The sequence below is a fragment of the Panthera leo genome, chromosome D2 (assembly GCF_018350215.1).
Source record: "Panthera leo isolate Ple1 chromosome D2, P.leo_Ple1_pat1.1, whole genome shotgun sequence".
In the NCBI taxonomy this organism is placed as follows: domain Eukaryota; kingdom Metazoa; phylum Chordata; class Mammalia; order Carnivora; family Felidae; genus Panthera; species Panthera leo.
This window is the reverse complement of record NC_056689.1, coordinates 28,996,291-29,008,348: the sequence shown is the minus strand read 5'-3', so window position 1 is coordinate 29,008,348 and position 12,058 is coordinate 28,996,291. Positions and strand designations below refer to the sequence as shown.

At 37.2% G+C, this 12,058-nt stretch overlaps 1 protein-coding gene across 1 annotated transcript in view; it reads left to right on the top strand.

Moving 5' to 3' along the window:
* RUFY2 (RUN and FYVE domain containing 2) overlaps positions 1–12,058 on the top strand; it is a 46,975-nt gene that overhangs the window by 32,549 nt on the left and 2,368 nt on the right. Inside the window, 3 exon segments of the mRNA XM_042907603.1 lie at positions 1,263–1,392; positions 2,161–2,255; positions 8,708–8,756. Of these exon segments, the coding sequence (XP_042763537.1) occupies positions 1,263–1,392; positions 2,161–2,255; positions 8,708–8,756 (274 nt within the window).

Genomic DNA, 12,058 nt, shown 5'->3' with positions numbered 1-12,058 from the left:
CTCTGTAGTTTAGCTACTTCACTTTTAGTAACATAAACCTGTTTCTGTATTTTTTTCCCTTTTAATTGATTTATCTATTTTTGAGAGAGAGTGGGGAGAGCAGAGAGAGAGAGAGAGAGAGAGAGAGAGAGAGAGAGAGAATCCCAAGCAGACTACACATTGCCAGTGCGGAGCCTGATGCAGGGCTTGAACTCATGAACCGTGAGATCATGACCTGAGCTGAAATCAAGAGTCGGACGCTTAACTGACTGAGCCATCCAGGCGTCCCTGTATTCTTTTCGAATGTATAGTGAAATAGTATTTATAAACAATTTGTAAATTCCATTTAGAGGTATCTCTTCTCTTCATCCTGAATTATAAAATCTGAAATTTACTTCAATGAGAAATAATGTGGCTGTAGATGGAAATGCTAACTTTATGAAGAAACAAAAGTAATCAAAATATTAACACAAGAATATTAAAATGATGTAATATTGTGATAGTGTCAATATTATGATACGTTGGAATTAAAATTTAAAGTATTAGAAACTGTAGCATTATCAGCATATGCCTCATCTGTAATACCTACTTATGAGCAATAATTTTCAAAATGATTTCTTTTCGGTATCCTAAAATGTAGGAGTTTGACTACTTTTGTTTTGCCAGTTAGTACCTATTAGAATGATTAGGTGGTGTTTCAGATGTGAATTGGCATTTCCAGGCAGTATGGATTTCCCCTCAGTGTCTCCTTGGTCTTAGATTTGTCTTGTAATTGGTCAGCTTTCAGCAGTAGTCGGTAAAGTAACACTTTGTATGAGGGTTGATTTTTCTGTGACTGATGTTAAATTGCTTTAGTGGTGGCTGTACTTCTTATATCAGAAATATAGTTTGTTGTAAAATTTTCCCATGGCACAGAAATGTAAATAATTAAAACCTCACATTTTTCTCCTTGATTCCATTCCCCAGATGTAACTAGTTTTAATCGTGTGATATGCCCTTCCAGGCATTTTCTGTGTTCTTACAGTACTTATGTTTACAGAATTGAAAAATGACATAAATTATTATTTAGCAAGGAGGTTTTGTGGTTGGCAAATAAGTTGATACCTTGGGATCAAAAAACCCTGTGCTGCTGAACTTATTTACCAAAAAATATTTATGAAAGAAAATACCTGAAGAAATGCACAAAAGTGAAAACAATCAACCAAAAAGATGCTGTTACTAAAGAGTACAAACAACTCTCGTGTGATAAATAGCACTAAGCTTCTGTGTATTTGTCATTCAAGGGTGCAACTGGAAACTGATCTGAAGATTGAGAAGGAATGGAGGCAGACTTTGCAGGAAGATCTTCAAAAGGAGAAAGATGCCTTATCTCATCTTAGAAATGAGACCCAGCAAATCATTAGTCTTAAAAAAGTAAATGGTGGTAAAACTTTTAAAAATTATATCTTTGAAAACTAAGTTACTTAAAAGGAGAAATCATAATTTATATTTATACCAAAGAGACAGAATATACTAGTCATTTTTTTTTTTTTTTTAAATGAGGAGCGCGCCCTCTTGTGGCTCTGGCCTGACCCTGTCGCTTCCTAACCACGTGAGCTGGGCCAGCTGCTTCTCTTTTTTTTTTTTTTTATTTAATTTTTTTTTTTTTTTCCAACGTTTTTTATTTATTTTTGGGACAGAGAGAGACAGAGCATGAACGGGGAAGGGGCAGAGAGAGAGGGAGACACAGAATCGGAAACAGGCTCCAGGCTCCGAGCCATCAGCCCAGAGCCTGACGCGGGGCTCGAACTCACGGACCGCGAGATCGTGACCTGGCTGAAGTCGGACGCTTAACCGACTGCGCCACCCAGGCGCCCACTAGTCATTTTTAAAAATACCAATAAGAAGTGGCTCTTGGCTGACTCGGTTGGTAATATATGCAACTCTTGATCTTGGAGTTGTGAGTTCGAGCCCCACGTTGGTTGGAGAGTTTACTTAAAAAACACAAAACCAGTAAGGAGATTAAATGAATGTGAAATAGGTGATATTTGATGGAGCAGCGATGAAAGAACTTGGACATAGAGTTCTATTTTTTATAAAAAACTAAAGGATATGTGTTCCTAATTATTGGTATGTATACAATTTGGAGTTTCTTGTTTATTTCCTTTAAATTGCATTTTCTGTCTTTTTATTGTTTTGAAGGAGTTCCTTAACATCCAGGATGAAAATCAGCAGTTGAAAAAAGTACATCACGAACAGGAGCAAGCTCTTCAAGAACTTGGCAGCAAACTTAGCGAGTAATTTCTCCTTTTTTTCTTCACCTCTGTAATCATTGACTTGTATAAAGGTATGAATGAGTGTGCCAAACCAAATAGGAAGAAAAGTTTAAATGTAGAAAAGAAAGATATGAACTATTAAGGAAAATCAAAACCAAACAAAAACCTTAAGGATAAACATGCAAGACTGTGGATTGGAAGGATTTTGTTAAAAGTTGTGTTCAGTTTAGTAAATTTAGCTCTAAACATTTCCTGTAGATAAAAGTTAAGACTCTAATTTCTTCAAATTAGAGAATTCAGAAGTCCATTTAATATATTTTTCCCAGAAAAACAGAAACCAAATTTCCAAACTATCTGGAGAGATCTTCTTCAGACTGTTTTGAGAAGGAGTTAACATTGTGAGGAGTGGAGAGTGTTTTATGCTAGATTTGGGGCTTAACTTCATACGGCAAGGTTGGTTCTGTTGCAGTGAAGTGTTACTGGGTTCCTAGAAAGACAAGAAGGAGAAATGTTGTTCTTTCTCACACCTTCCTCGTTGTTCCGTGTAGTCTGTGTTTTGGGTTAGCAGCTTCATCTTTGTGCCCTGATAGAACATACTGCCAAGTATCTGAGATAAGCTCTAGAAGGTTTAATTTAGTATTAAATGTATCACTGCCATGTAAAAAAAAAAAAAAAAAAGTGTCACCTTTTTTAACACCGAAGAGTAAGAGTAAGAAAGCTACAGTGCCCATAATCTTGTCACCTATGTAAATCCCTTTGATGTTTTATATGGTTAGGAAGTTAGTACACCTTAGAACAAAACTGTACCTGAGCATCTCGGCCTTTATGTGGATGTGGTTAGTTACATATATGTACCTATATATCATTTGTAAAAATTAAACTCAATAGAAATCATAACTAGAATGGAGACTTCATTGCTAAAGATGAGATTTCTTTAAGAAGTCTTGAAACCAGTTTCCGGTTGCCACAGGAAAGAGTAGTTCACTAAAACCACTAAAGGAAATACCAGTTTTCAAAAAGATAAAGCTGTTGGGGCACCTGGCTGGTTCAGTTGTTAGAGCACGAGGCTCTTGATCTCAGGGTCATGGGTTTGAACCCACGTTGGAGGGTAGAGTTGGCTTAAAAAAAAACAAAACAAGGATAAAGCTATTTTTGTTTCTGTCAATTCAAAGAACAATTTGCATTGTGACTCTGATAAGCAAGATTTCAATTCTAATCTGGCATCCACCTAGTGAGCACTTTGACTCGGACCCTATGCTAAGTGTTTATTACTTTATTTCCCATATATTCGTTCGACAAATATTAAGCTTGTATTATGTGCCAGGCACTATTCCAAGTGCCAAGTACTCAGCAATGTACAATCCCCACAACAAAAAATACTTTTATTAAGATCATAAAGGCTTAATGTTAAAACAGATTAGAATAGGGGTGCCTGGGTGGTTAAGCATTGGACTTCAGCTCAGGTCATGATCTGCTGGTTTGTAAGCACGAGTCCCGCTTTGTGTGAGCCCTGCTCGCGCGCTCTCTCTCTCTCTCTCCCTCTCCCTCTCCCTCCCCCTCCCTCCCTCCCCCTCTCCCCTCTCTCTCTCTCCCCTTCCTCTCTCCCCTCCCTCTCTCCCCTCCCTCTCTCGCTCTCTTTCTGCCCCTTGCTCACCTGTGCGCACACACTCTCTCTCTCAAAAAAAAAAACCAAAAAACCAAAAAAACCCCGAAACAGATTAGAATAGTAAAATGGGAATAACTTTTCACCCATCTCCCATGCAGTGCTAAAGACTGTGGAGTTGTAAACTCATGATCATTTGAATGTTCAGATAGCTGAATTCATCACTTTTTTTCTTTTGAAGATTTTATTTTTAAGTAATCTCTACACTCAATGTGGGGTTTGAACCTATAACCCTGAGATCAACAGTTGTGTGCTCTACTGACTGAGCCAGCCAGGCGCCCCTGAATTCACTTTTTTCCCCCCTTTTTCCTTTAGACTGGTTCATTGTTTCTCAAATTTTATTTTGCATGAATATTACTGCTCAAAGTTGGATATACTCAACAATCTATACTGAACTTTATGGGCTATTTAAGGAATTTTCAAGAGTTATTTTGACTAGGTTTTTTTGCATGTACGGACTGCATGTCTAACCCCTGTGTAAACTACTGTATGCATGTTCTTCTGAAGTTTGTGGGTTTTTTTTTTTTTTTGTCTTTTTAGGAATATATTAGACGTTTTTCTGTATCAGTACATACTGATATTCCATAGGATGGATGTGCTATAGTTGAAACTGTTTCTAATTTTTTTCTTTTATAAATGATACTGCTGTGAACATCCTTGTATGTGCATGTTGATATCTTGATATACTTAAAAAAATTTTTTTAATGTTTATTTATTTTTGAGAGAGACAGAGACAGAATGCGAGTGGGTTAGGGGCAGAGAGAGAGGGAGACACAGAGTCTAAAGCGGGGCTTGAAGTCACAAACTGTGAGATCATGACCTGAGCCGAAGTCAGACGTTCAACTGACAGAGTCACCCAGGCACCCCGATATACTTTAATGAGGATATCTGAAGAGTAATTTCCTAGAGGTGATTGCTGCCCCAGAAAGAATGTGCTTTAAAAAATTCTGGTCATAACAAAACATCCTCCATCCAGTAGTAGGAGAGAATGCCTGTTTTTGCCGCTCTGACAGTTGAAATTCTTGTTTTAATTTGTGTTTCTTTAACCATAAGCAAGGTTGAGCATCTATATTTATTTATTTTTTAAGTAATCTCTATTGCCAATATGGGGCTTGAACCCATGACCCTGAGATCAAGAGTCATATGCTCCACCGACTGAAGCAGCCAGGTGCCCCTGAGTATCTGTATGCATTTGTATTGCATTTGTATTTATAGTTTATTGCCTATTCATATCTTTTGCATATTTTTTGGTTGACTTGCTCATTTTTTTCTTATGGGATTTTAAAAGTTGTACACGGTGTACATCTTTTTTTTTTTTTTACCAGTTTGTCTTTTGTCCTTTTACTTCATTTATGATACATTTTTTTCTCATTAATCTTCAGATTTTTGTGGCGCAGATTTATTAGTTTTCCTCTACTGTTTCTGGGACCATAGTCCATAAGACATGGGTAGGGTCCATTTTGAGTCAGAACTTATTTTATCTTTCTCAACTGTTGTCCTCTGAGTGGCGAGAATAATTTATCGGGGCTGGATGAGGTGCAGTGGCCCCTGTAAGTTTCCCTGTACCAGTTTATCTGTGAAATGCCTGTTCTCTTCATCCTCCTACTCCTGTGATTAGAAGCTATCAGATTGAAATTAAGTAAAAACCGATTCCTCCCTGGTACACAGGGTGATGAGTATTTGTTACAAAATTTGTTGATGAGGGAGGGACTGAGGTTGGAACAGTACTTTATAATCTTTGCTTCTATTTCACCAGAAGCCTTTAGGCTATATATAGACCATTTGAGTATTATTTAAAATGGGGAGTGGGAGGAGAAAGGTCATTTGGAATAATAGGAACCAAATTTAATTTTGTTAAAAGGTAAAAGTTATATTTCAGGAAGAATAGTTTTTATTTATTTTAAGTTTATTTGAGAGACAACATGAGTGGGGGAGGGGCAGAGAGAGAGAGAGAGAGAGAGAAAGAGAGAGAATTTCTCCCAAGCAGGATCCATGCTGCCATCGCAGAGCCTGACATGGGGTTCGAACTCATGAACCCATGAGATCATGACCTAAGGCAAAACCAAGAGTTGGATGCTTAACTGACTGAGCTACCCAGGCGCCCCTGGAAAGAATAGTTTTTAAACTTAACATTCAATCATTTTCTAATTATGATTAAACTTAAAAATTAGTATTCATTAGTATTCATCTACCATTTACCAGCTTTGTGATTTAGGGTTATTTAACCCCTTTAAGCCCACTTCTACATTTGTAAATTGGAGAGCTGTAAAATCCCCAAAGGGTTCTTTTTCTAATTAACTGAGAATAAATATGTGAAAGCAGCTAGCACAGTGCCTTTGCTTATCACAACTGGAGTATCATTTTCTTGTCAGATGAGGTTGGATGGGAAAATTACTCTCTAGTGCTCACTTTCTGAACCTATGATTTTAAATGTAAATGATTAATTTTAACTAGAAAAATACTTTCACTAATGAAATATTTACTCCTATTGGCTTCTTATTGAAGGATTCTTTAAAATAATTTTTGATAGATTTTGAAAGGTTTTAAATGTCCTGAGTGAATTATAGTTGTAGAGAGACTAATTTGAGGGTTGAACAAAATGAAGATAAACTTCATATTTGAAGAAAACGTGGAGCATGAAATGTCAGGGTGGAGTATACAAGGAAGAGAATGTAAACTAATATATCTGTGTTATAATGGCTGAGTTTAAAATAAATGAAGGGTCACCTGAGTGGCTTGGTTGAGCGTCTGACTTCAGCTCAGGTCATGATCTCACAGCTTGTGAGTTCAAGCCACGCATCAGGCTCTGTGCTGACAGCTCGGAGCCTGGAGCCTGCCTCAGATTCTGTGCCTTCCTCTCTCTCTGCCCCAACCCACTCGCATTCTGTCTCTGTCTCTCTCAAAAATAAACATTAAAAAAATTTTTTTTTAAAATACATGAAGGGTGATAGCTAACTTTCCCTTTAACCTCACCAAGGCCTACATTCCAACAACAAGAATTTTTAGTTTAAGAAAAGAAAATTTCCAGGACTCTTCCAAATGTAGTATTCTGTAAATGATATTCTTTCCACGTAAACAAACTTACAGATTTGTTTTCTTTCCTCACAAGCAGAGGTTTTTGGATTATCAGAGGCTTGTGGAATTTATGGATGTTTTCCTCTAGTATCGTAATCGTGTCATAATCGATTGTGTCACATTTGTTACAGTCTCCTATCTGATTTTGGCCCTTCTCTGTGCTGTCTTCATGCCATGGTCAAATATATTTCACACACTTTAAATTCTTGTTCCTAAATGAAAGCTAATTAAAATGTATAATATAGACATCTGTTTCCTCCCTGTCCAGGACAAAGAGGACATGTTCTTGTACATTGCTTTTATTGGAACTGTAACTGATACTCCTTTCTTCGGGATACTTTGGCAGTTCGTATCAGAGGGGGACAATCTTTACGGTGTCTCTCTCTCTATATAGTCCATATCTGTGAACGAAGGCATTCATAACGATTTATGCAGTGAATGCCATTAAGCTGCTTTCATTCCATATTCAATTTTTCTGTGTAGCACAGTTGCTGTTTTGGCCATGATTCCCATCAGCATTAATTTTGTTCAGGCACATTTTGTAGATGTGAACTCAGCCAAGAAAATTTTAGTATTGTGTTTGTACTTTTAAGCTGTGTAATTTTACATTGATTATTCCCATTGTAAAAGTGTGAACTGGGTAAAAAACATTTTTGTTTTTATGTGTTGAACAAAGCATTTGTAGTATGAAGCAAGTTCCTAATGTTCTACCTCAGGAGCAGAGATGTTAGTTCATGGACCTTTTGATTCAGTAATTTCATTTATAAGTTATCCTGAGAAAAATAATAAAATATTTTGGTCATTCCAATTTTAATGAACAATTTTTGTGGCAAAGAATTTGAAACAAGTTGAAAGTTCAACAGTAGATAATTATATAAACTACTTTATATTTTTCATTGTTTACGACGTAACCACTTAAGATAATGATGTGGCAGATACTTAATAACAGTCAGCTCTCAGCCTTTCAGGATATATTATTACCTGAAAAGAGCTGTTTATGGAAAATTATATAACTGATGGTTCCATTTAAAATATGTACATACTCATCTCCTCAACATGTAGATTATTGTCTCTTGGTGGTGGGATCACAGATAATTACTGCTGTTTGTAATCTGCATGTTCATTAACATGTGTTTTCAAAAGGTGAAAAGTAGCACAGCTCTATTTTCCTTAATATTTCTATTCTTATCATTCTTTTGCACCTGGTAGAGAAACAGTGTGCGTAATGGTTAGCATGTGGGCTCCAGCTTTATGGAGACCAGGGTTTGAATCCTGCCTTGCGCAGTTACTACCTCTGTGACCTCTTACGGGGGTGAAACCTCATTAGGCTTCACCTTATTGATCTTTATTGTTGTTGTTGTTTTTAATTGATCTTTAAAATAGGGTTTTGTTTTGTTTTTTAAGATTAAATGAGTATATGCATGTGAAATTTATAGCAAGGTGTCGGGCACACATAAGCCTACAATAAATGATAGCTTTTATTAATATTGTCATAACCACATGAAAATGCCAATATTCTTCTGTTAAAGCAATTTTTAAATTTAAAAAGGACATTTTTGCTTTAGGAAATTTAGAAAACACAGGAAAACAAAATATAATTCTAGTCAAAGATGATTAGAATCATGTATGTACAACTTTGTATTCTTTGAAAACCCAATACCTTAATAATGAATTGCTGGATGTTCTATATTTAATGTATTTACTGAAATATGGATCTATTTTATAATCTTTTTAGATCAAAACTTAAAATAGAAGATATAAAAGAAGCCAACAAAGCACTGCAGGTGAGTAGGAAGTGTCTTCCTCAAGTAGGGAAGTATAGATATATGTGACAGTCTCCAACAGAAGGTAAAAAAAGTCCTGTATGAATCTAAGGTATTGTAATCGAGTCCCGCGATGTATAGAGGCAGAAGCACTAAACAGGGAGCTGGGACGATGGGGATCCAGCTCCTCCCTATTATTCCTCTAGAATTAATAATCATGTTGGAAATGACCTTGGAAATAATTTTATCTACTCTCCTACAAAGCACGGCATGACAAAGTGAAACAGTCTTTGACTTTGAGCTCGAGTTCCTATCCTGGTCTGTTACTTATCGGGTTTTGACCTTCAACAAGTCATACCTTTATGGAGTCTGTTTTCTCTTCTGAAATGGCTGGTGAAATGGCCTTATGATTTTGCACGGCTTTGCTTTGAATATTGAGGTTAATATGTGTGAAAAGTGATTAGTACAGTCTATCAGTATATGATTCTGAATGTGTCTGGATACAGGAATCCCTTCTACAACACAGGAGAAAAATGGTCTCTCTGTGAGTACTTCAGTGAGATTGCCTCCTACCACATAGCTTCCCATTTTTTTAATTATTGTTTTTTTTAATGTTTATTTACTATTGAGAGACAGAGACAGAGAGAGACGAGCCTGAGCAGGGGAGGGGCAGAGAGAGGGGAGACACAGAATCTGAAGCAGGCCCCAGGCTCTGAGCTGTCAGCACAGAGCCCGACACAGGGCTTGAACCCACAAACCGCGAGATCGTGACCTGAGCCGAAGTCGGATGCTTAACCAACTGAGCCACCCAGGAGCCTCATAGCTTCCCGTTTTTAAAAAGTTATTTATTTTAGGAGCCCTTGGGTGGCTCAGTTGATTGTTTGACTTGTGATTTCAGCTCAGGTCATGATGTCATGGTTTGTGAGTTTGAATCCCATGTTGGGCTCTGTGCTGACAACGTGGAGCCTGCTTGGGATTCTCTCTCTCCCTCTGTCCCTCCCCTGTGCATGCTTTCTCTTGTTCTCTCTCTCAAAACAAAATAATACACTTAAAAAAAATTAAGTAATCCCTACACCCAGTGTGGGGCCTGAAGTCACAACCACAAGGTCAAGAGTTGCACGCTCCTCTGACTGAGCCAGCCATGTGCCTCCATTTTGTTTTTTATCAAAAAACATGAAAATGTTACATGTAAATTATTTAAAAGGTAAATTAGTGCTAGGAGGACTTAAAAAAAAAAAAATAGTAGCAGTCTCTTGTTCTTCACCCCCTTATCCCTTATCTACTCTAGCTCCTGCCACCTGAAGGGAGCTACTCTGAATTCTCTTGGTTATTTCTTCTGGCACTTATCCCCCTATTTCTAAATAATATGCAATATAATTCACTCATTTATTTAAGACCTATTTTAGATATATATTATTATTTATTTCTTTGAGAGAGAGACAGACAGACAAAGAGAATATCCCCAGCAGGCTCCACGCTGTCAGCACAGAGCCCAAAGCGGGGCTTGAAAACGAACCATGAGATCATGACCTGAGCAGAAACCAAGAGTCAGGTGCTTAACCAACTGAGACACCCAGGCGCCCCTATTTTAGACCTGTCTATTGCCTGGTTAACATGGTAGATGAGGAGCATTTGCTCACTCTCACCTTGGTCTGTTTGCTCTTCATCGTCCTCCCAATATAATGAAGTAAAAGTTTCTGTGGAATTCATTTACTGGATATGCTTTATTATGGCTATTGAAATATTCTTTGTTGGGCCATGTGGTATATATTGTGACTATATTTTCTTTCTTGAACTACTTTTTTCCTCTGGAGTTAATAATTGCCTTAAAAGTTTTGTTGTATTTGAACATCAGAGTTTGCTCATACCTTTAAACACCTCTATAATATGCTTGATAAAAGTTTTCCACATGGTAAAATGAATCAGGTAATTATTTAATTTTTTTTTTCCTTGGAGTCCTCCCTCCTGGAGTTCTTTGCTCTCCTGCTCCAGTCTGGTCTGGTTAGCCCTGTCTTGACATTTTCCTTTTCTTCCATTCTCAGAATTCCCTTCACCCTTCTTGAATGTTAGAGCTCCTGTTACCTGAACCCCTTAACTTCTTTCTTGGTTTACTCCCTTGTTTGGGACAATGCATTCTTTGATAGCTTCCTGGAAAATGTTGAATGAAGGTCAATGTTTTAAGAATTTGTGCATCTGCATAGATGCCTTTTATTTTGCTCTCACATTTTTTTGGACGAGTATGGGTGTCTGCCCAACTGTCATTATTTAAACTCTGTAAAATTTTTTTCATTATGACACATACCGTGTATATAACTGTATTCATACAACTTAAAAACGATGGTATACTCTGTGACTTAGTTTATAGGGAGATTACATTCTCCTCTTTACAGTAGCAATTCTCTATTTTGTGTTAACCACTGTTGTTTTTCTTTATAGTTTTATCATTCTTGTCTATCTTTATAAAATATCTAGATTTTTGTTTTTGTATACATATGAAAATGGATTTATTTATATGTGACTTAATTTTTCTTGTCCTTGCTATTGACCTGTTGATTGGGTCTGGGAGGGCTGTCCTCCAGTTTCTTACATTCTGGATATTATCTGCCATTTCATAGTAGCAAACTTGTTCCTCTGTCCTCTTATTGCTGTAAACTGGAAGTTAAACCTAAAAGGCTTGGTTAGATTCTGGTGCAGACTTCTCTGAGAATTTTTATCCCTGCTACCATATTTTTAATATTCAGCAGGCCTTATTTACTCATTTTTCCTTTTAAAATTAGCAATCTGCATTTTATCTCTGATGATATTCATTATAGTTTCTTTAAAGTTTTCTTTTGCTACTGCCATTCTGTCTTCGGAATTCCCTTCTTGGGTTTGTTTCTTTGGCTGAAGTACGTCCTGCCTGTCATTCCTTAAATGTTGGAATATCCTCCCATCTCAATAAAGGCACAAAAAATCTTGGAAGTCCTGTGTGTGTTGGCCGGGCGGATGAGAGTGGGTTGTTACAGACCGGTAAGCCTCACCATTGAGAAATCTGTTAACTCACAAACTGTTGGCCATCCTCTCCAAATTATGTTAATATCTATAGGACTTTTCTCTGGGGCAATTGAGTTTCTCCAGAGAAGGATCCTCTAATATCCTGTCTTGGGGGTGTAAGTTGGGCAGCTGACATTTTGGAATTGGACAGAGAATAATGGCCATGTTTACAGAATGATAGCTTCTAGTTTTGGCTCTGCTTGAAAACTGCTGTTTCCTTGAGGAGGCAACTTCAGCTCTCTGGACAAGTTTTCACATCTGTAAAATGGGAATGGAGTTGCTAATCTCTG